This window comes from Epinephelus lanceolatus, chromosome 3 (assembly GCF_041903045.1).
Source record: "Epinephelus lanceolatus isolate andai-2023 chromosome 3, ASM4190304v1, whole genome shotgun sequence".
NCBI lineage: Eukaryota > Metazoa > Chordata > Actinopteri > Perciformes > Serranidae > Epinephelus > Epinephelus lanceolatus.
This window is the reverse complement of record NC_135736.1, coordinates 7,336,962-7,362,641: the sequence shown is the minus strand read 5'-3', so window position 1 is coordinate 7,362,641 and position 25,680 is coordinate 7,336,962. Positions and strand designations below refer to the sequence as shown.

General features: G+C 40.2%; 1 protein-coding gene across 1 annotated transcript in view; it reads left to right on the top strand.

Annotated features, from left to right (window-relative positions):
- Positions 1 to 1,434: 1,434 nt before the first annotated feature.
- cabp4 (calcium binding protein 4) overlaps positions 1,435 to 25,680 on the top strand; it is a 28,416-nt gene continuing 4,170 nt past the window's right edge. The window contains exons 1-5 of the mRNA XM_078163245.1: positions 1,435 to 1,490; positions 1,944 to 2,045; positions 2,431 to 2,563; positions 15,341 to 15,371; positions 15,750 to 15,893. Coding sequence (XP_078019371.1) covers positions 1,435 to 1,490; positions 1,944 to 2,045; positions 2,431 to 2,563; positions 15,341 to 15,371; positions 15,750 to 15,893 — 466 coding nt within the window. The remainder of the gene's footprint in view (positions 1,491 to 1,943; positions 2,046 to 2,430; positions 2,564 to 15,340; positions 15,372 to 15,749; positions 15,894 to 25,680) is intronic.

Below are 25,680 nucleotides of genomic sequence, written 5' to 3'. Positions count from 1 at the left end.
TGTCACCAATTCAGCATCTGACCAAATGTGTCCCCTTCTGTTCCTGAAATAAAGCACTACATAATAGCCAGAAAAATGTTTTTGCAGAACATTATGATGTCACAGTGAAGGTTACCTTTGCCCTTTTGGATATAAATTGTCATCACCTGTTAATTGTTTTTATCCTGTTAGACATTTGTGTAAAATGTTGTCATAATTAGAATATGATGTCCTGTGTTATGGCCAAAAACATGTTTTGTGGGGTCACAGTGACCTGTACTGTTGACCACCAAAATCTATTCAGGTCATCCTTGAGTCTAAGTAGATGTTTGTGCCAAATTTGAATTCGCATTCACAAGAATAAGACTCTTTCATGCTGCTCTAATCAGTACAGTATGATTCTACGGAGTGTTTTACCAGCTAACCAGCTAATTGTTTGGGTTTTACATCAGATTTACTGTGATGGTTCAGTCTTATCAACCTTGTTTTCTATCACAGCAAGTAGTTGTTTTTAGGAAGAAAAAAGCTTTGACTAAGTCACTGTGGACTACCTGCCCAGCATCAAATGGCTGATACAAAAAATTAGCAACTTGCTTGTGAACATGTAAAAGATTTAGCAAATGAAAAAGCCAGATATTTCCCTCAGGGGTTGGTGGAAAGAAAAACAAAGCTAAAACAATGGAGAACTATACCCAAATTCCAAAATTCATACATGTTATTCCTATGGTCTAAGGCAATAAAAATGTATTGGTAAACATGAACAACTCTCCCAGAGTGCTAAAACTCAGATTTGTGATGTCATAGAATATAAAGTCTGGAGCTGCTTCACAGACAATGAATGGTGAAACATGTGATATTTAACATGTTAGTGCATGGGTACATTTTCTGTTTCAGAACGGAGAACACTGCAATAGAATAGAAGATCATTTGGGTTAAAAAAAAACAACCCTCAAAAAAAAAAAAAAAAAAAAAAAACAGAAAGATTTTGTTGTGGGTCAAAATATCAGGCTCCCATTCATTGTCTATGGAGCAGCTCCATTCTGTATACCCTATGACGTCACAAGTTTGAGACTTCTCTGGTTTCTGGCTTTGAGGAAGAGTAGCTCATGTTCACAATTATTGATTGAACTTTCCTCGGCCATGGAAATAACATGTTCAAATTCATAATTTAGGTGGTGTTTCCCTTTAAATTCATCATGTTGCCAGTGACACAACTGAAAATACTAAACATGCTAATGATGTCACAGATGGATGTATAAGAAGGAAAATGTTTGCTAATTAGTTTGCTGCTTGCTTATTAATGCAGCTTTAACAATGTTGAACTTTTTTGGTCTAAAATACATATCCCTTCGGAATAAAACTCTTCTTCGTCTCTTTTCACTATCACATTGAAGATTTCTAGTCTTTCCCTCATGCTCATATCCCTTTCCATATTTATCCTCTCTTCCATTCAGGATGTCTGTGAAAAGTGTAAAGGGAGGACCAGACAGTAGACCATCCTCTGCTGCCAGGTCAGTGACATCTAACTAAATGTGGAAAATGAAGGATCAGATACACTTACAAAGTCAAATTAATTTATTTAACAGTTAAGTTAAGAGGTGAGGTTGTGAGCTTTAATCCTGTACTTGTTAAGTTTCTTTTATTTTGCACATTACATCAGTCTAAATCAAAATTTGGGGCTCCGACATAAACAAGAGACCGATCTCAAATGTCTCATATGGTAGGAATGAGAAGTTCATCAATAGAAAAAGAGATGGTCTGCCTGCTTTGGAAAGATTTGTACATTTTTACAGAGTTTCTGGGGAAAACAATCCACGAAACAGGAAGGTCCACCCATAAGACAGGCTTCACTTCAGTGTTGACTTTTATTGTTGGTTATAAGAAATCTTTTTTAAAAGGTATTAATATTTATTTACATGACATGTAGTGCACTTTGAATTGATTAAGGCTTCTTTCTCTCCTAGCATGTCTCCACGAATGGGGAGGGGGGCAGCCGCTGGCAGAGCGCCCGCCCCTGGGAGATTCAAAAACAAGGCTCTTCAGCTCAGCCTCTCCAAGAAATTCTGGTTATTATCATTCTCTGTTTCTAATCAACATTGATTAGGACAAGGGGAGTGGGCTGTGTAGATTTGTGCACCCAATTAGTGTCATCGATTGATACATCAGCTGCAAAACAAGCCCTCACAATTTTAAACTTGTCCTCCTACGAAACATTTCCTTCCTTTCCTTCCTTAGTGACTGATGTAGCTGCTAATGTCAGGTGATTGGACTGCTGACGTTTTTCAGTCATTTCCCTCAAACTGAGCAATTACTTCATGGGAAACAGTATGGAATAAATGACCCAAAAGGCAATTAAGTATGTTTGTTTAAGGAAGTTATGAGGGCAAATTATAGGCCTGACTTTGATGATGACAGCTCTCAACACTTTGCACGCAAATGCACACTTCACAGCTCAAAGTCTTCCTCGGACCGGGGGAAGGACTCTGTTGTGGAGGAGGGACGTCGGCACAGTAAAAGGAGCCTCAGCAACAGCTCAGTGGTGGCCGCTGCCTACATCTCCTACCTCAATAAACTCTTTGGACAGGTCAGTTCAACAGCCCGTTAACACTCATACTCAAATGCATGTTGTGACAGCCTTGAAGCACTTGTTGGTTAGTGGAAAGGTTACTCCAAAAACAGACACAGAGTCCTTTTCCTCATATTTACTTGTGCTTCCTCGCTTCCTCGCTGCTCCGATGACCCAGAAATTGTGCCCCCTTTGCAGTCACAGAGGTTCTCTGATTCTGATTCTTCCAACCCCTTAAATGGACCTCAAGGAGATGAGGAGAGAGGAGGTTTGTGGAAAAGCTTAGAGTGAGGAAACACAGGTGTAGACCTACAATGAGTCTTCTGTCAAACGGCGTGACTGCAGAGCCCCCCAAGGGCTATGGTGAGATTTTTTTTTGCCTTCTGCGACATATAATGCCACACCTCCACATGACTCTTGAGTCACACTTTACTCTCACATTGCTCACTTTGTAGTGTCATGTATAGGGACCTAGAGATAATACAATAGAACACAGTGACATGGTGAGATGTGATATAAATCTGTCACCTCTGGTGTGATAAACCTAACACTTTAGAATATATAGGATATAAGTGTTTTGACCTCACACAAAGCAGCAGTTTGTTTTTTATTTTACAATACAGTCCACATACACACATTCTTATGCAGCCATGTGGTGTATTATTTTGCAGATTACAATAATACAAGAAAATAAAAAGTCTTATTGATTATAACAATTTCTACATCAATCAGAAGATTTAAAAGGAATATTACATTAATAAGACCCCACCAGGTAGAGTGCACTAAGTGCACTGTGGTGATTAGATCAACCTAGAGATAACTTGCAGACACCATTTTCTTTGGTTGAATACAGCCCTACTTAAAGGTCCTGTTTGTGAGATTTAGTGGTATATATCGGCAGTGGAATAAAACAAGTATATTTTCTTTAGTGTATAATCACCTGAAACTAAGAATCGTTGCTTTTTGTTATCTTAAAATGAGCCGTTTATATCTATATATGGAGCGGGTCCTCTTCCATGGGGTCTGCCAAGTTGTTTCTACAGTAGCCCAGAATGGACAAACCAAACACTGGCTCTAGATAGGACCAATTGCGTTTTCACACCGGTCACCATAGATTTCCTACACACTTGGCAAACAAGAGGAGTTTCAGTTGGCTGCATTCTGCAATCTCACCGCTAGATGCCACTAAATCCCCCACACTAGACCTTTAGGACTGATGCTTTGGATCCAAGGGTTACTCATGCGGCAGCTTTGGCTCCTCCGTCCTTGTGTGTCTTCCTTGCCTCCTCTGCTTACATCTCTCCATGGGCGGGACTAAGACATGAGGAAGGAAAGTCAGTAGGCCCGTTTCCACTGAAGAAGTTCCTGGTACTATTTGGGGGGCAGGAACTACTACAGGAACGTCCTCTCGTTCGGCCCTCTCAACCGCCGTGTCTCCACTGAGAGAGCGGAGTACGAGGAAGGTTCCTGTAAAGTTACGGGCTGCCTCTGGATGTGACGTAATCGTTGCGCGACCATTTTGACCGGGGCGACATAGGGATGCCGTTAGCCGATAGCGGCGTCTAAATGGCCTGTGAAAAGAATATTTTTTCCAGCGTATGTCTTAGTTACAACATGATTGAGCTAACTGGAGTAGTTTCATGTCGTATCCTACAACAGGAGGCTTTTAACAGATGACGTCCTGATGTTAGCTTTGCTGCTGCTGTTAGCTGTCCCTGTCAGCTGATGCTTTCTAGACATCGTGATTTCCCACAACTGAATAAATATCACACATAGCAACACAAAACTGCTTTGCTAGCTCAATCATGTTGTAACTAAGATATCCACTGGAAAAAATATTTTTTCACGGACTGTTTAGTGCATTTTTTTACATGGCGGCTATAAAGCTATATGAACGAGCTAATCCTCGTCTGCTGAGTTTTAAAAATGCCGGCTATTTTGTTGCTTTCTGTTGTCGTCACATCCCTCCTTGAGTATATCCAATCAGCAGCAAGTAATCCCCAAGCCCCAGCCAGGAGTCTTTCAGGGCCGTTCTGAGTACCTACTCCGAGGCAGGGACTTGTTTAGCCCCCGTAAAAGTTCCGGAACTCTGTCCCTCAGGGGTGGTTCCTGCAGTGGAGACACGCACCAATGGCCCCCCCAGGGACACATGTTAGCATGATGAAATGAGCCCATAGTTACAGTTTCAAGTTCCTGGTTTTATAAAAAGTATCACCAGGAGCAGGTAAATGTGTCAGGAAACAGCAACTAATAAATAGCAGGTGTGCCAGCTGATTACAAAGTACATGTCATACCACGTAAATGGTTCCCTTACCCAAACACCTGTTACTGACTACAGGAAAAAAACAGAATATTAGATGGGCATTCAAAGAGCACAGACCTCCACCAACCAAATGTTCTATCTCGCAATGTTAACAAAATTGAAAAATAATATGCCATGTAATTCTAATCCATCCAAAACTTAATTTTCTCCTCCTCGGCCAATGCTACACCCATTCACATTGTTTAATGAAAATTGAGCCAGTTGGGTTTTTTTTCGATTATCTTGCTGACAAACAGACAAACTAAACCATAACCATGCCAAGGAGGCGATAAATCCTAACATATTCCAATATTTTTATTTAATTCTAGCAATTTCTATTCCAAAATGTTCTTTTGTCAAAAGTCTGTTTGTATTTCACAATGAAATTTACCCCAATTACCATTTTATTTCAGAATGACACTTTTCATCATCATCACCAATCAAGACAAACAGGGCAGAGAAAGGGATGTGATTGGCTATCCATTCATTTAGACCAAACTGCTGGAATCAAATAAAAATGGCCAACAAAAACATAGATTTGGGTCTCCATCCTTCATGAGAATGTTAGAGTGATAGTTAGAAGAAACTGACAAAGACAGGTTGATAAAGTGGAGGTTTATAGACTGAGCCACAGCTGAGAGCAAGAACACATTGACTTTAAAGTTACACAGAATTGAGTTGAAAAATGGATCTATTTGTTCAGCTGATTCGAAGTGGTAACTATGGATTGCAAATATAAACACTGAATGTAGCTGTTTGCACTGAACCATGACTATCGAAAAATGAATGACCTGTTGGCAAACCAGTAATTGCTCATATAGAATAGGTTAAATGATTGTGGAAAAGTCAATATTACTACCCACCTCTATTCAATCAAATATGAAACCATCTGCTCAGGACTGTGGGCTGTTACTCATCCTCTAAAAAAAAAAAAAAAAAAAAAAAAAAAAAAACACAGAACATCCTTTCCAAGAATTTACTTCAGTAATTCCACTTCACAGATGATTTACTGCCTGGACACTGAGCTGGCTTCCATTAATGCCCCGGCTGTTTGGAGTGAAGCATTGGCTCTGTTTATGCCTGATACCCTGATCCCAGATTGCTGCAGGGCATCACAGAATATTTGGGAAAATGACAGCTGGAAATGCGCCAATGCAATGATCCAGCTCAATGACACCTTCCCCATTTCTGTCCAAAACATCAGTTGATTTATATAGAGAGCACTATTTACGTATATTTAACTGTAATATAGCATATAATGATTTGTTTTTGGATTAACAGTGTGTCCAACCCTGTCTGTATCGTCTTCCTCATCTGTATTATTAAGTGTATGCAACATTGGTTACAGTGACCATATACACTGCTCTTTCATGTAGGCCAGGCCTATGTGTATGATGAAATGAGATGAATTGATGCGTGAATTGATATAAATAACGTCTTTATTTTTAATCACAGTAGAATATTATAACTTGGAACCTCAAGACTTGTAAACATATTACAAACATAATGACTTAAATCTAAAAATCAACCACAAAGCACTACAGAACAACAGGCCAGGGGTGAATGTTACTATGACAATAAAAATAAAGCTTACTGATCTCCAGTCAGTTACAGTATTGCAACAAATCACACAAACTAAAGTGTAACTGAATGTGGCTCGACCGATTAGGAAATATTGAGATAACTTAAGGTCCAGTTCAGTTGTAAACATGGTGTTAACGTCACCCAGCACTTGGGAAGCATCATGAACCAACTGAAACCAACACTATACTTTTATTAACATGAAACAACTTTATCGCAAAATTCTTCTCCGATGGGCAACACGTGAGCACCTGAATACCTGTCTGCCCTCAGCACATCCACCATCACGCTCTCTGTGCTGCTTGACAACAAATGCTCGCATTGAGCTGCACTTACAACAATGAAATAAGTAAATATTAGGGGTGTGACATGTCAGTCTGGATGAATATAACAATTCAATGATCAACAATCCAACACCATCAATGCAAAGTGATCGATACATACTATCATCTTTCAGGGTTTTTCATGCATAGAGAATTATGCGGCGGTTGCCTCTGTCAAATTTCTTCGTCCTCATGAGAAGCACTTTTCTAACAATCGTTGCACTTGGTTTTCTGTCATTTGTAACTGCAATTGTAGCTTTATACTGATGTGGTGTAGCTATCGTAATAAGCACTGCACATTGGAAAAGGCACTGCCAAAACAGTCAGTGTTTATCAACCCAGCTCTATGCGGTTTGGTAAAATTGTTAAGATATTCACAGATTCAACCTTCCTGAATCAACAAGAAGTTTTTTTAATTTCTTTTGCACATGCGTCACCATTTCTGTCCAAGCCCGCCTCCTTCCTAAACATTCAACAGTGTTAGCCACCTAGCACCAGGCGGATAATTGTGTGCAGCCAAGAAAAAGATGTTTATTAATATCAATCACAGGCCCCTGAATTGAATTAAATTGAAGTCTTATTGTTGCAGACTTTTGGATATCAGCAAATGTTGTATCGTTGTTTAAAGAATCAATATAATATCATATTGAGATGAAAGTTACGATTTTCACCCCTAGTAAACATGTGGATCACTCTTAAAGCTTGGCCATTTTCACATGGTAATACTACGAGCACTGGGTTTGTGGTAGCGTGGTAGCAGCCCTAATCTGCTCTTGTTCACGTGTCATGTGGAGCTTAGGTCAGCAAATCTGCACATGAAGCCCATTGGGCCAGGTGTTTCTGACTCTCTCTCTCAGTTGGCTAAATTGTGTAGCATAAAAAAAAAATAAGAGCCTTTGCAATTTGAAAATTGTGTTCTACCACATTGTTATATCGATTTGAATTCACAAATCATTCAGCTTTAGTAGTCCTTAGTAGTCCTTTAGAGAAAAGTTTGAGGTAGTGGGAGACAGAGAAGAAGACTTTGGTTGTGTCTTTTGAGAAAATGGACGTGGATCTGATCCAAGATGTAATGAGAGCAACTTAAAACTCTGTTATTTCAAGGACAGAACTCAGAATGGCAAATATCCATTAAAATAATTGGTGGGAAATGGACAGTAATCACAAGGACTTATTTTATGTTCTAACAAAACTGAAAAGGTAAAAATTTCACATGCAGAAGGTCAAAATTATTCGTCTTACAAAATATCCCTGAGTTGTCAGTATATTTGGAATATCTATGTACATACCATACATCCAGAGACACTTGGTTAGAACACATGGTCAGCCTATACAGTAAGATCTGGGGGAAAAGGCTCTGCTCTTTGAGAGAGCTGTGAAAGATTTGGAGCAGTTATTAGGCTTCTGCAGGGAGAACTACAACAAATGTAGATTTGTGGTGTAGTTGGTAGACTTGACAAGGATTGTTTGTATAATATACCCTGTGAGTTACACTGTTACATTTGTGTAAATCATTCCGCTTTTAATCAAACATCATAATGTGTGTGAATTTGAGGGCAGGAGGACTCAGTTGTTGTCCCAACATACAGTACAGGCCAAAAGTTTGGACACACCTTCTCATTCAATGCGTTTTCTTTATTTTCATGACTATTTACATTGTAGATTCTCACTGAAGGCATCAAAACTATGAATGAACACATGTGGAGTTATGTACTTAACAAAAAAAGGTGAAATAACTGAAAACATGTTTTATATTCTAGTTTCTTCAAAATAGCCACCCTTTGCTCTGATTACTGCTTTGCACACTCTTGGCATTCTCTCCATGAGCTTCAAGAGGTAGTCACCTGAAATGGTTTCCACTTCACAGGTGTGCCTTATCAGGGTTAATTAGTGGAATTTCTTGCTTTATCAATGGGGTTGGGACCATCAGTTGTGTTGTGCAGAAGTCAGGTTAATACACAGCCGACAGCCCTATTGGACAACTGTTAAAATTCATATTATGGCAAGAACCAATCAGCTAACTAAAGAAAAACGAGTGGCCATCATTACTTTAAGAAATGAAGGTCAGTCAGTCCGGAAAATTGCAAAAACTTTAAATGTATCCCCAAGTGGAGTCGCAAAAACCATCAAGCGCTACAACGAAACTGGCACACATGAGGACCGACCCAGGAAAGGAAGACCAAGAGTCACCTCTGCTTCTGAGGATAAGTTCATCCGAGTCACCAGCCTCAGAAATGGCAAGTTAATAGCAGCTCAGATCAGAGACCAGATGAATGCCACACAGAGTTCTAGCAGCAGACCCATCTCTAGAATAACTGTTAGGAGGAGACTGCGCGAATCAGGCCTTCATGGTCAAATAGCTGCTAGGAAACCACTGCTAAGGAGAGGCAACAAGCAGAAGAGATTTGTTTGGGCCAAGAAACACAAGGAATGGACATTAGACTAGTGGAAATCTGTGCTTTGGTCTGATAAGTCCAAATTTGAGATCTTTGGTTCCAACCGCCGTGTCTTTGCGAGACGCAGAAAAGGTGAACGGATGGATTCCACATGCCTGGTTCCCACTGTGAAGCATGGAGGAGGAGGTGTGATGGTGTGGGGGTGTTTTGCTGGTGACACTGTTGGGGATTTATTCAAAATTGAAGGCACACTGAACCAGCATGGCTACCACAGCATCCTGCAGCGACATGCCATCCCATCCGGTTTGCGTTTAGTTGGACGATCATTTATTTTTCAACAGGACAATGACCCCAAACACACCTCCAGGCTGTGTAAGGGCTATTTGACCAAGAAGGAGAGTGATGGAGTGCTGCGGCAGATGACCTGGCCTCCACAGTCACTGGACCTGAACCCAATCGAGATGGTTTGGGGTGAGCTGGACCGCAGAGTGAAGGCAAAGGGGCCAACAAGTGCTAAACACCTCTGGGAACTCCTTCAAGACTGTTGGAAAACCATTTCAGGTGACTACCTCTTGAAGCTCATGGAGAGAATGCCAAGAGTGTGCAAAGCAGTAATCAGAGCAAAGGGTGGCTATTTTGAAGAAACTAGAATATAAAACATGTTTTCAGTTATTTCACCTTTTTTTGTTAAGTACATAACTCCACATGTGTTCATTCATAGTTTTGATGCCTTCAGTGAGAATCTACAATGTAAATAGTCATGAAAATAAAGAAAACGCATTGAATGAGAAGGTGTGTCCAAACTTTTGGCCTGTACTGTACATGTTTTAAGTACTTGTCCCATAAAAAAATAGATTGATTCAAATATTTTTCTGGTATTCCCTTTTATTTGTGCCTCGCTTCATAGAGTTTTATTTAAACTGTATAGTAGTGAAATAGAGGCTCAATACTCAGATCAAGGGACTTTTGCTCAGTCACTTAAAGGGATAGTGCACCCAAAAATGAAAATTCAGCCATTATCTACTCACCCATATGCTGAGGGAGGCTCAGGTGAAGTTTTAGAGTCCTCACACACTTGCGGAGATCCAAGGGGAGAGTGGGTAGCAGCACAACTCCACCTAATGCAGGCTGACGGTGCCCCAGATTAAAACGTCCAAAAACACATAATTGAATCCACAAAATATCTCCATACTGCTCGTCCGTAATCTTGTAAAATGTAAGTTTTTGGCGAGAAAGTTGAATAAATATGTTTATGATTATGTTTTCACAGCAATATAGAATAGATATTAGAGAGAAAAATTATGATATATATATATTGATATAAGATGTGTATTGTTGTTTTTTCTGTGAAGGAAGATTATTTTAAACATTTCACAAATTTGTATGATTGAATTTATGTTCATTCAATGATAGTGTAATGGCAGACAGCCATTACAGTCATTACAGTTTTTTGACGTAATGACTTCTTTGTTTCCCTGGCACAAAAAGGGGAATAAATAAAAAATAAATAAACAACAACAAAAAAAACCCATCGGTATTGGCAATCAGCCAAATTGTTATTGTAAACATTGGTATTTGATAATTAATTGGTCGCACTTATCTTGGGTGTCCACCTTGAAACTGTGCTGATTGTATAGATCTTCTGTGCTATAGAGGGGACAGTGGGTGTGAAGCATCCATGTTTTTACAGACATGGATGTAAACTGAGACACTTGGCTGGTGTGTGGTGGCATACAACAGGGGACTGGGATGAGACCTTATTATCAAGCAGAGCCAAAGGCTTTTCCATAAATGCCTTCATCACAGGAGAGGGATTGACTGTAAAAGATGGTATAACAACATAAGAGAAATCTACACTAAGGGGAGCTGTGTGCCTATGAACATTAAATATGTTTGATAACTAGATTTCTTAATAATTAATGGAACCATTTCATTGTTTTCAAGCAGTTTCTGGGAAATGAAAACTGCTTCACAGTGACCTTGGGCTACTGTAGGCTCCACTTCCACATCCTCCTGTGAGTTACTACCTCACCTGCCACAACCAATCTGCCTTGTTTTACTGTGACAGTCCCTGGTTTGAATTTACTAGTAGCCAGGTAGAGAGGTCTGCATCGTATCTACAGGACAGAGGACACACTGTTTTGGCTGCTGCCTTGACACTGAAGCAGGGAGACCATCCATCCCTCAGCAGTCCTAATCCCTGCCTCAACACAAGTATTAATAACCCCCTTAGCAAGGTTCACTGTCAGCCCTCATTAGATCCGACCGGAGAAGGGGCCGGGAGAGACAAATAGCTAAAGAAAAACAATTGATGCATTTACATGTTAGAACCTCAGCGTAGGACAGATGGAAGTGAGGCAGAATCATCTGTACCCATCCATGAGCATCATGTGCATACCGTAACTGTATTTTTAAGCGTATTCTCTACCTGAGGACCATATGTGTGTGTCACGTACCTTTTCTGTATCCATGTGTCATGCTTACAAGCAGTGGGCGGCTCAATGGACCATGTGAAGGCAGGCAGAATGAAATTAACTGTTAATGGGCTCGTTCTGACGGATGAATCTAGACTCTGCGTGGCATGCTGTCTAATCCTTTCTGGATGAAAAAAAACCCAATTAATGTGTTGACCTTGCTATCGAAATATGCCCTTGTGGGCTGGAGGATCCTGTGCAGAGTAAACAGTGCTATTAGACTCTTGGCAACAGAGTTTTTATGCTGCAGCATCAAAAATCATATTAAAACTTAAGAGGTTTATATAAACAGTTTTAGTATTTGAGGCAGAGTACACGTGTAGTGAGGTAACTCTTTGATGCAACCCCATCTTGGCATTGTATTTGAGTTTTGACTCTGTTGGCAATATTATACAGTGAATAAACATTTGAACGGCTGCCATGCGGAGCAGCTTCCAAATAAACTATGGGGGCCTCTCCTTTTCCTGAAGCTATTGTGCACTTGAACAGGATGACCTTGTATGATTTATGTATTAGCCACCCTGAGTGCCAACACGTATTAGGAGGAAAATATTGCACTTCTCTTTGCATTTCAGTGCCACTGCTTCTCTGATTTGCCTTTTTATCTCTCACTTTTCCAGGAGTAAAAAAGAGCAACTGAAGGTTGAAAAATCATTTTCTTTAATCAAAGTTGCAATGAAGTAATAGAAATAGACACTTGATTAAAGCAAATGGTCCTACGTAAATATGTGAAAGCATACAACTAAGGTGAGGCGAGCACATTAAATAGACTTGAGGATCAAAGGTAAAACACTTTATACTGATGCACTCAAACTATTCTAACATTCAAGGGTATCTATCTCCTCTTTATGATACATATTTTTCAAGTTATTTTCATAGAACCTTTCATGTAGTTGCTATAGAAATCAGATGCATGTGACAAGGTAAAATGGGCAAAATTTCTCTTTGAAATACAGCTGAATAATAGTAAAGCCTAACATAATAGAAACACCAGAACTCTGCATGGACACATATAATGTGTTGTTTCCACCTCTGCCACTGTGTCTTTATCTCAGCGCTATTCAGCCTCAGTATTTTCCTTACTGTGTGAAAGTGAGGAAAAACAAACCCACAGCAGATTTGTGCACATTTGTGCTCACAATAAATAAGAGCTTTCATAAGCTTGTGTGTCAGTCTTGTTTCTTTGAACTTATAGCTATCCTCAGGCTGGTGCGGTCTTTGTACTAAGTGATATCTCCATATGTCAGGCTTGGTTGCTCTATATGAAGATGACTGAGTTTGCATGTTTCTCGCTTTCCCTGTGGTTGCAATGATGCTTCGGTAGAAGAGTTGCACATTGTGAGCAAGCCTTAGAGTCAACATGCTGTTGGCATAAGCACAGTCTTTTTTTTTTTAAAGGCAGGAGTGATTAGATAATTAATTTCATTTCATGATCTTTCAATATTCAAGCTTTACATATGTAAATTCAAATCAGTACATGTTTACAGACATGCTAATTAGAACATTGTTTCAAGGACAGATACACGAGTTGCCAATGTGGTTTGTTTGTGTATGAGCATATGCAGTGCCGGACCTAAGACATTCAGCACCTGTGACAAGCTTCCGCTTTTTGAAAAAAAAAGATCAAACATAAGACAACATTGCTGTCAGCTGCCTCCATAAACCAGTCAAATTACAGTTTACACCCATGTCTGTCCAGACTCGTATGTAGCCATGACATTTGACAGTGGTTTAAATATATATGTTGCTGCAAAGGGGCTACAAACTCTAAAACGTGGATGCTTCACACACATCCTCCCCCAGCACCACAGAAGATCTATACAATCAGATATTTTCTTACGGTGTTCTTGAGATATTGTGTTCACGAGATTGCGACAGATGCAAGGTCACACTGACCTTGACCTTTAACCACCGAAATCCAATCAATTCATTGGACTGAAATGTTCATTGAACATTTGTGACAAATTAGAAAAAATTCTCTCATGGTGTTCTTGAGATATCGCCTAGAATGAGAATGAGATTGATGCAGGGTCACAGTGACCTTGACCTTTGACTACCGCTCTCGAATCAGTTCATCCTCGAGTCCAAGTGAATGTTTTTGCCAAATTTAAAGAAATTCCCTAAAGACGTTCTTGAGATATCACGTTCAAAAGAATGCGACAGACAAGGTCACGGTGACCTTGACCTTTGACCTATGACCATCAAAAATCAGTTCATCATTGAGTCCAAGTGGATATCTGTGTCAAATATGAAGAAATTCCCTTGAGGCGTTCTCGAGATATCAGGTTCACAAGGATGGGATGTACCCACAGACAGACACAATGCCTCTGGCCATGGCTATTGCCGGAGCAGGTTCTTTTTCACCTGAATATAGTGCATCTCCTAGAAGCAAAGTATAAATAAAATTGTACCCAGAATCTAGGCTGACTAAATATAAATATGCTATTACAGAATGTCACAATTCAGGCCTGTACAGAAAAAGCACCAAATAGTGCTCACAGATTTTTGGCAAGAAACACAAGCTTGTCAACATTTTTTGATAGATAAGTGAAGGCATGCAGGTCACTATATTTCCCCCACTGCTAAAGACCCTCTCTGAGGGGGAGGGTGTTCTTGAGATATCGCATTCACAAGAATGACAAGGAAAAGGTCACAGTGCTTTGACCTCTGACCCCCAAAATCTAATCAGTTCTTCTGTGATTCCAAGTGGACGTTTGTGCCAAATCAGAGGACGTTCCCTCTACGACCTCTTGAGATATTGCATTCATGACAGTAGGACAAAAAGAGGACCAGATGGAAGGCTGGACAACCCAAAAACATTATGCCTCTGGACAGGGCTGTCGGGGGCGAGGGGCATAAATTGGGGGGGTGATCACCACCGCTGCATTTATGGCCAACTTATCTTTTTAAACTAAAATGTGGGGTGTATATCTTGCCTGAGGATACGCATTTGTACAGTATTGCAACTTTGGTCATCATATTATAATGTGTATTTAGCAACATCATCTGTCTGCAACCACTGGAATATATTAATATATTGCTATTTAAAGCCCTTAGCGCACCTAAATCACACTGCAATCAATTACTCTTAATGACCGTCTATGTGAAGAGTTGGCTTCCAGCTTTGCCTCAACATTCCTGCAAACACATGAAAAGGGGAGAAAACGAAGGAGGAAGAGAGGGAGAGATCACCCTGAGCAAATGTCAAAACAAGGCAGAGAATACTGAACGTTTCACACACAAGGCTTTATGCAAACGATGTCTTATGTATGCAAGTGTATACACGTGGGTATCCGTGTCTTAGTTTACATGTATCCATTCCTTTGTGAGGTTGGTGCATCTCCCTGTCACATGGTTGAGTGTGGGTGTGTGTGTTTGTATGCACAGACTTGAGCTAATGCCGCATGTCCCACAGGAAGCTGCAGATGTTGCCTGTGTGTGTGTGCGTGCACGTAGGAGTGTGTGGCGGTATTGTGTCATTTTGCAAATTAGAAAGACATGTCGCAGGGTGAAATCCCATTAGAGTTTACTGTCAGCATGCGGCTGTGTTGACATGATATGCATGTTATTCTAATTTGGTAGTCAAAAACAGATTATCACTGGGATATTTCTCAGGAGAATTTGCTGTTTTAAGGCCACCCTGATTTTTCATCCCGTCCTGCGATGCTGTCTTCTAATTATTTCCACTGTTTATTTTTCTCTTCTTCTGTGCTCCACAGGAGAGAGAGCTGATGCCAGAGGAGTTAGATGGTAAGATGTTGGTGGTGTAATTACGATGCAGACGCATGATAAATTACTAGTCAATGCGCAGCTTTATCAATCGCATAGATTTTTTTGCTTCTCTTAGTGATTCATGTAAGAGACTGAACGTTTCTCAGACTGACTTGAAATGTTTGCCAGACATTGGCTCAGAGCTACAAAATCAATTAAAACAACATAACTTGCTGTACTTAAGGGCTGGCTGCAGCTCAGTCTGTTGGAGTCAACAACTTACAGATAAGTTCAAACTTGATTCAAAGTGAAACTATCTGTGCACACACTGTGCATGCATGTGTGTTTGACTCTTGGGAGAAAATATGTTACCCTACTTTACGCTTTGTTGCTGTCATTTGTTTGTCTGTCTGTCAGAGCTCCAGGAGGCCTTTAAGGAATTTGACTACGATGCGGATGGCTTCATCCATTACAAAGACATCGCAGACTGCATGAGGACCATGGGCTACATGCCTACAGAGATGGAGCTCATCGAGATCATCCAGCAAATCAAGATGAAATGTGTGTATTTCCATCTGGTTATGTGTGTGCGTGTGTGAGTGTACAGTTTTCATTTCTTCCTGAGTGGTTAAACCATGTGTACATGATTGATGGGTCTTTCTGAAGTGAGTAGGTGTGAATGCCTGAGTAACGCGTCTGCGAGCACAAACACGTGTGCTCGTATACGTGCACGTTCTTTCCTATGAGTCCGTGAGGGAGTGATGTTTGTCTTTGAAGTTGGGGACATTTGAGACATTTTAGCAGACTGATTAATGGCCCTCACAAGAGCAGGTGCAGGTGTGTACGAGTATGAGTCCGCATGGAGAAGTGTGTGTTTAGTTGAGATCTAACTTTCCTCTCACTGCTGTTAATGAGGGTGTTTGTCTTTGCTGTCTTTACTGAATGATGAAGGGTAGATCTGTGTGTGGTGAGTGTTTAAGGTGAATCATCACGGCATTGATTTCTGCTGTTAGCCTGGAGAACCAGCTCCTGTAACACCTACCTTGTGTCAGAGCAAGGCCTTAAAATCTCAACTTTCAGTGTCTGCCAAGACTTTACATAAACCTTCAATGGACACACAGGACTTAGACACATGGAGCACACTATAGGTGTGATGTTTTGTAACTACACGTGTGCAGCAACCCAGTTACATTTACCTTCAATATGTGGTACACCTACACTGCATCATAACTATTTTTTAAATGTTGATGTGAAATAGCTTGCTGATTTTCTTACACATAATAAGATGGATTCATATACCACTGAAAGGGCTCATATGCTCAACATTAGATACGGAGACAGATGGACAGAGCCTCCTGTCCCTATTCTGCATTCATTTTGTCTATATCTGTGCATGTTTTCTGAAAGCTTACGATTACGAACAAAATTGAGCAGTACCACTGGAGGCGGTGTAGCGTGGTTCAAGTGAGATATGACCATAGGCGACGACGAATAAATTGAATGTGAATCAGTGAATCAGTAATATACTGAAAAAATTCTCTGTCCACATGTTTGGATGTAGGTTATATAATAGCCACACAGTCCACCGCCATCTACAACGCTGCCTTTGCTTAAAGGTTCAATATTTCAACCTCCTCCACCCTCACCTCATTTGTTGTTTTGACTCTGCCCTATAATGCCATCTATTAGCTGTATCTATGCCAACATCAAGGATGCATGAAAGTATGAGGGCAGTGATGTTTACGTTTGAAACAGATGTATCTATTTTCATGCGAAAAGTATAAATGAGCCTTAAGAGAGCGCAGACCTCTGCAAGGCCAAATGCCCTGTCTTGCAATGTTAACAAAAGTGAAAAATATTCTGTGTATCCATGCTGTGAATGGGATACACTCCAAAATTTAATAGGTTCTGTCTGGGCCCACGCTGCACATTTCTACTAGGTTTCATGACAATCAGGCCAGTGGGTTTTTTTTGTAATCCTGCTGCAAAGCGAAACATAACCTCCTCGGAGAAGGTAATAAATAAATTGCACCCTTGCTCAATTCAACTACAACCTGCTACAGCCTTAGTTGTACTGAAATGACTAGCAGCTCATAGTGGCTGATGTTAAAGGGGAAGTACGCCCATTTTAAAAATGTTATTCCCATGGTCTCTTTTTTTTCCAGTGAAAATGAAATGCAAAAATTTCCACCTAAATCACAACTCATATCGCAATATCTGTTAAAATAATTGCATGCATATGATTTGACGGTATGATATGATATGATATGATATGATATGATATGATATGATATGATATGATATGATATGATGGTTTGTATGATGTCCTACAAAAATGCACACGCAGTGGTTTGTAGGATATCCTGCAAATTAACGCCTCACAAATGATATTACATCCTCAACGTAAGGTTTTGTAATTATGTAAAGTTATGGAAGTAAATTTTAAGAAAAGAAACACAATAACAACGTACCTTAAAATGACTCAAAGTTAACTGACAGTTCACACCGTTCAAAACACCAGTGTCTTGGGGGAGAGTCCCAGTGGAAAGTCCCGTGTTTTGTGACCAATCCACTGTTACTACCTGCCTCCTAACTGGACCAATTGGGAACGCTTTCCTCTTTACGTCCGCAGCCTTCCAAATTACGTGGGTTATGCACAAATTATTCGCTCATCAATATGTGGGATATGTATGAATTTTGGTGCATTACTTTTTGTAGCAAAATGTTCAAACAGTGCATGAGAACAGCCTGAACAACACACATCACTTTGTCTTTTTACTTTCAGACATACTGCAGCTGCCCTTACAAAGTACATACTGTTGCATGGAGTTTGCATACAATTAGGACATACTAGTTCATCAGAACTGACCCTTTGCTCATAGCTGTCACAGTCCACCTAGCTTCGTGCAGCATAGAATTAATGTGCTGATTATACACGTGCATCACAAAAAAGTATGTACCGCTTGAATAGCCAGAAAAGCATTTTGTTCAGCATACACTGTAATGCAACTGGATGCAGTCCTGATATTTTTGGCATACTGCAATTGACAAACTATGTATTGGGACACACTCAGGGGTGGGCAGTAACACTTTACGAGTAATGCACATGACCAAAAAAGTATGTTTTCTCAGGAACAAGTACTTTTTATGTTCCTTTTTTAAAACTGTTTTTCTACTCTTTACTTGAATATATATTTGAGCCAGTAATTTACTATTTCCTGGCTACATTTGCCATTTATATCTTCTCTGCTCTAAATGTCAACAAGTATAAGGGGGAGAGTATGCGAGGAGCACCTCTACTGCAAACCAGACGGCCCGCCCAGCCATAACTTACCCCCTGCCTGTCACTAAAGCATAGTGGATATATAAAAAAAAAAAAAGAAAGAAAGTTTTTTTAAACTACAGCAGCCTAGTGGGTCAATAAAAACACCCTGCTACCGTTACAATGGACGGCAATGTAAATGAGACTGGTTGCACACACATGTGAGCAGAGACCCACCAGCCTCTGAACTCACAGTAGCCGCAACTAACCACAGACTGTACATAAATTCATATTTAATTTCATTAATTTTTTACATATACAGTCTATGCAGCTAATGGGGAATCAGCTTCATCACACATACGCTCTGTACATCACATTTTGTGTTCTCCTTTGAAGGAAAAAATACAACCACATTAGCTTTCCTGCTAAAGTCTCCCTCCTATCTGTCTTACAAACATGCACACATGTCTCGTCCCGAACCATAGCTTGTTTAGAATGACCAAACAAACAGAGTACACTGTCAGTTTGCAGGCTAGGTAGCTAATTAGCTGCTCAGCTGCAGGTCATTAAACAGCAAATAAACTTACCTGTAAATGTCATTGGGTCCTTTTAGGTGCTGGTGTGGTCCTTACTCTTCAATATCACTGCTTATAAAACTTGTCAGTAAAGCACAACTTTGTTTAGTTTGTCTCTCACTCCCAACAGGGACATGCCCCTTCATGAAAAGGAGCATATCTAATTTTTTCACAAAGCCCTTGTTTCTTACTTTAATAAATAAAATAAATTAATGAATAATAATTATTATTATTATCATTATCAAAAATAAATGAATAAATAACAATACACTGTAATCTCAAAAAGGGTCTAATGTGATTTCAGTTGCACTCATTTTTTAAATCAGTTCACCAAAAATACTTTCTCACACAGGCTGTCTCTGACGGCAGGCCTTATCTAGCTTTGTTTTGTTGTTTTTCCCCTATTTGCTCAATTTTATACTCAGGAAATAGTCCCTATGTTTACTCTTGACAAGATGCCCAGTGGATAATCCACAGTAATGGAGACATTGTTTCTGGAAAGAGATGTTGCTGTTGGGTTTCTTGTTATTTTTCGATGATGTAAATACCACCACTATTTTGGTGTGAAGGCACAAAGCTCCGACATCTCAAAGAAAAATTCAAAATGTAGGCAAATAAAGCAAAACACGGCAAGACCGTATCAGAGATCCTTATTTTTATTTTTTAAATGACTGAACCCTGGCTTCTATATATGTGTTTGCTTTGAAAACAGCCTAAACTCAGGATCAGTTAACACAAAATGTAACATAGCATTGTGCTCCGAGGACAGTACTGCTCATAAGCACAATATTGGACACTGGGTCCACAGTATGATTGCTGGGCCATAAAACAGTGGCATCATGTTGGATACAGTGCGGCAGGGTTTCTCAGTTGTGGGCCTCAGGGACCAGAGTGCAGCTGGCTTCCATCCTACCAGCTAGTTAATTAGCTTCACCTGCCGTCCCAGGTGTAAATAATCTCCTGATTAGATGGTTACAATGCCAACAGCAAGGAACATGAAAACCAGGATTGAGAAATTGAAAGAACCATTGCTGTATTAACCTCAAATTAATGTCCCCGAAATGTCCCTGTGTGATGTGCATCATCGCAAATAATAGGGTTACAGAGCCTTAGGGACTGTGCTTGACAGATCAGAGGAGAGGTGTGGCAGAAGCTACAATATTTTTCTTTGAGCCTCCCTGACTGACTGGGGAAAGTACATGACACTCCCTCCACCATATCATATACATCCAATATGCAACGAGCAAACAACATGGGAGTGACAGTTATCACCAGACAATCAGCTAATTTCTTGAGCAAAATGCAAATCCTCCTTACAGATTGCATCATTACACAAGTGTGTGTGTGTGTGCACTTCAGCAGAGTATGGGTGCATGACAGCCACCTATGATACCACACAAAATGAACAAATTTCAAAGAAAAGTCAGAGGATCAAAGTCTGATAATTATGTGATGTGGATAAACATTTGTGGGACTATGATATGAAACACAATAAACAAATGCTGAGGTTAACACAACAAACAGAATGGCGCGCATGTCAGTTGCTATCATGAGCGACAATTAATACACTGAAGCTGGAAGAACCACCTGCTGGTTCCAGGTGTGCTGGTCAGCTACAGCAGCACCAGAGAGAGTAATGCATAAGAACTGGACTGTGTGCTGGCGTTGCTCTGCAGTTTTTGTGGGAGATGTGAATAGAAACATATCCAACATATACTAACATCACCCAGACATTGGGACGAGGAAAAAGACAAACCAGAGGCCAGTTCCTTATCACGGCTACTTTCTAGCAGCCTTAAGATGCAAAAGCAGAAAGTGACACATTGAAGACGTTGCAGGTATATCAGTGGAAACAGACCGAATATGGTAACGCACAGTAGGCTACGGCATGACCCAGATTTGCCGATCACTGGAGGCACCCTTATGGTAGCATATAATGACATCACATTTTTTTTCTGGTGGAGCACTGGCGGAAGCGCAGCAGTGTTAATCAGTATTGATGAGTGAAAAATGAAAACAATAAACTGTTTACTTCCGATGGTAACACATTACGTAACACTTTAAATGTAATAATATTACCTGAGATCCCACTGGTAACACGTTAATTACTTCTGTTACTACTGTAACGCGTAACGTTTGTAATGTGTTACCCCCAACACTGCTCCCCAGTGCTTAAAAGATTATTTGACGTGCCTCCCCCATTTCTCCACCACCGGCTTCCGCCTCATAAATAACAAACAGTCCCTTATTTTAAATTCTTGTCAAGTTTCCTAAAAAATATCAAATACATCATGCTGAATCACAGGGAAATGTGTATAAAATCATCTAACATTGCCAGTTTAATTTGATGTAATGTTGCAGCCTTGAAGTTGGCATCTCAGATTAGAATTAAAAAATTTACACAGCAGAATTTTAATGTAAAAGTGGAACAAGCAGAAACGCAGTATGTGATGCTTCAAACAGTGTAGAAAAGCATTTTTAGCTCTTCCTTAAAGGGACACTAGAAGAGAAATATTCATAACATCAGAGCGGTGGTGGTGACTACATTTTATATTTTCTGCTATGTTGCATAATATGAATTATTCATCTGTTCGTGGATGCCTTAATTTGACCCAAAAGGTAGAATGAGCTTCAGACATCCCTAGCCTAATCTCTGTAGCGTAATCCCTACAGAGCCATTAATACCATGAAATTCAGTCTTTTATGTATAACTAGCGTTGCACTATCAATTAAAAAAATAATAATAATCTCCAAAGACTTTTGGGAGAACTTTTCCAGTCCATGATTATAAACTGACCCACTTAAGGCCCAATTCTTCAAGGAGGTGTCAGGAATCCCCCACAGACTGCTGCTCCACAAGGGTAAAGCCAGTCAGCCAGAAACTTTACAGTCCCTCCAGGCAAGTATGAAAATTCTTTGCTAACTCAGAAATCACAGAATTAATGGTCTTGTATTTCAGGACCTTTCAGATGCTGTTTTAACTAGTAGATGACAGTCTGAGCCATTAGTTTCAATATTCAACACCATTAAAAGTGTTTTCCATGCAAGCTCAGTTTGCTATAGTTTGATTTTTATCCTCAACAGTCCTGACATTCTGAGCACTGATTACCTTTTTCAAACCACAAAATGACCACATGGCTTTATTGAAGCAGTCTTTCACATCCACCAAAGGCCCAGATAATGGAAACAAACTGAGTCTATTGGTCTACGCTATCAAATAAGCCTGTCTTTTGTCAAACTAATAACACGAGCCCTCCCATTGTATCAGTCTGTTTTGACAATTACTATGGGGATCAAACAAAACAAAACTGGGTTGAAGGAAACATAATGAGCAGATAGCTGAATGCATTGTTATCGCCTCCATGCACTGAGGACATTCATAAACTTTTCACACTGAAGCTTTGTATTAAAGGCTCTATTTAGAACATTAATACAGCAGCAAACAACTATTTGCTATGTAAAGATATGGTGGAGTAATGGCATCCTGAGAGGAGAATGAAGTCACGCTCTCTCTGTATGTGTTGTAATCCCAGTTTTTGCTTTGGTAGCCAGACTAACCACGCGTGCATGTTAGTGCTGATGGACTAAGAGTCTCATCCTACTCTCCAATGTGCTATGTGTGAGCTCAGTCCTGCGTGTTCTTTAATGAAGCAATAGGAGAAGATATTCGGTCTCAGTTAATGTAGTTTATAAAGCAGTAAAGGAATAAAATTACAGAGCTCTGGGTCTCAACTTCACATCCCTGACGAACAACAAAGGTGTGTCAGTTCACGAAGTCTGACCTCCTGTCCTTTCCCTGACCCAGTATATTTGAGCGTAACAGAGTGTCATTGTGCACGCAAGGCGTTGTCCTCTTCTCATTGGCAGTTCCACTTCCTCCTTCACCACACCACGCCCCTGCCTCGTGTTAATCTGACTCCTTCCCGCTGGCGGTGGGGGCGTGGTTCCTGTTTTGAAAGACAAGAGAACAAGACAACTCCCTACACGTGCTGTACCTTACTATCTGTATATCACTTTCTATTCTTTTTACCATATATGAAACTAATTATCTAAGCATTGCGGTATGTGCTCCTCAGACTTCATGGCTCTTCCTCTCCTGTACTTCTCCACTTCTGCAAAGCAAACACATTCAGATCAGCTGAAATCATCTCAGTATTCTCATTGTTCACACATCTAAAACTTATATAGTGAAACACAACTTATAGTAAAACACATAACATCATTCTATTCCCAACAGTGCATGTAAGCGTAACACCCATCCTCTGATTCCACTCCATTAACATTGTTAGCTCTGACTGCACTGTTGCTATTGTTAGCACTGTTAGCACTGTTGGTGCAGCTAGCACTAGTAGTCACCACCACGTTTGCTTGCGCTGTCAGAGATGAGAGCCATCAGCCCAGACTCTGCATGACATTTGTTGCACCTACAAGTCTTTATTACTACTACCTTTACTTAAGTGCCTTATTCAAGTAGGCTACAATACTGAGTACTCGTATTTGGACTTTGAATATTTCCATTAATTGGTTTAGGTAACTACAGTGTGCAGAGGTTTCACTACTGTAGCTTCTTAAAGGAATACTTTGCTGATTTTCAACTACGTCTGTGTCACCACCGAGTACAGAGTGTGTGCAGATGAACTGCATTCAGGTTTCCCCTGTGCCACCAACTCCCGGTGCTCCCTGCCCATCTGCCAGCTAAGACACAAAACGCGTCATTTATGACACAAACTGACACATTCTGTGTCCTCTGGTTGAGTTTTACTCACAGCACGGGCAGGGAGTGCCCAGTACTGCATGCTTGGGAGATGCCTTAACACAGTTCATCTAGTGATGGGCAAAGCAGTTCTTTAGATGTTACTGAATCACTAGAATCAGTTCATTAAAAGATTCGTTCAAAAGATTCGTTCACCGAATCGTTCAGTGCTTTGCGGGAGGAGCCCTGACTGTGTACTGCGTAGTTAGACTCACTGAACTGATACACGGCTGAGCTGCCGCTGCGTCTGCCCTGCACTGTTGAGTCTCATTACTGGCCAGCCTAATGTTTTAAGTTTGTTTATCTGGATACTAAGTCTGTTAAAACAGTTGGGAGGTGTGTGATTGTGTTTATGTGGCTTGACTCCTGGCTACATTAGCCGTTAGCTTGGAGAAAATGGCCCCTTTGAAAGTGTGAGAAGAAATTATTTGAATCACTCAGGGATCTGGGTTACGTCATTCACCGAGTGATTCGTTCACCGAGTGATTCCTCACACGGTAGGCAGTCCCTCCCTGCACCCTGGCTGCCTCGCGACTCACGAGTGATTCATTGTTCACACAGACCAAATCGGCAGTTCCACTCCCGGACTGCATGCTCGCTGCTGAGCTCAACTGAACTGAGAAATGAACAAATCCGTTCCGGAAGTGATTCAGTTCAGTACGTTTACTCAAAAGATTCGTTCTTTTGAACGATTCGTTCGCGAACAACACAACACTAAATTCATCTTCACACGCTCCCCACACCGCAGTGACACAGACGTGGTTGAAAATCAGCAAAACATGGCTTCAGGCAAAGAAGTTGGGGTAAAAAAAATTGGCCATCGCAGAAATGTATATCATACTGAAAGGGGCCATTCAGCACATATGAACATTTACTTATGTGTGATACTTATGTCAATTTTTCCCCAAATACTTTCATACTTTTTCTTGAGGAAATTGCTCAATTGTGGTGTTGCTATTGTCTTACTTAAAACTTTTCTTATCATTATTTTTATACTAACAATTGATCAGATTACTACATGTAGCCTAATCTCTATCAACAGATATCTGCATATTATGCAAAATCTGTAAGCAATGGGACAAGATTTTGATATCCTAAGCCAGCCGGTTACCATTTGTTACCCATCTGTAATCTGATTAGGATTGACAAATCACATTTGAGTGGCACATAAACAATCTGTGTAGAGAGGTGGAAAGCGTTGGCCAGCAATCTGTAAACCCAACAGCTACCATATGACAACGATTTAGCTTTATGTTAGCTTTTTAAAATTTACCTGCATTCATATGCATTAATCTGTTATTAGAGGTTATCTGAAATGACCAACACACCAAAGGGAAAGTCTTGGCCCGGATATCTACTTATTACACCAAATCTAAAAAAATTTGGCCCCATGAGGCTTATAATCATCACACAGATGGACAATGGGTGTTGTACAGAAGCTGAGAAGCCAAGGCAATGCTTTTATCAAAAAAAAAAAAAAAAAAGCTGTTATTTTGAGATCATGAGTTCATAATTTACATTATCTTGAGAATAAGCTCTATTATCTCTGATAGCAGTGTAATTAACCCATTATCATGACAAAACAGAAGGTTGTTTTATTTTGTTATCTCGAGAAAACAAGCTTTGTTATCTCCGAATAACAAGAAAATTACAAAAAGGTAATTTTGTCTTATTGGGCAACTTATAATGTTTATCAGAGATCCTGAGTGCCATGCCAGCGTGCACAGATGGCGTCTTGACAGCTGTAACAACTGTAAA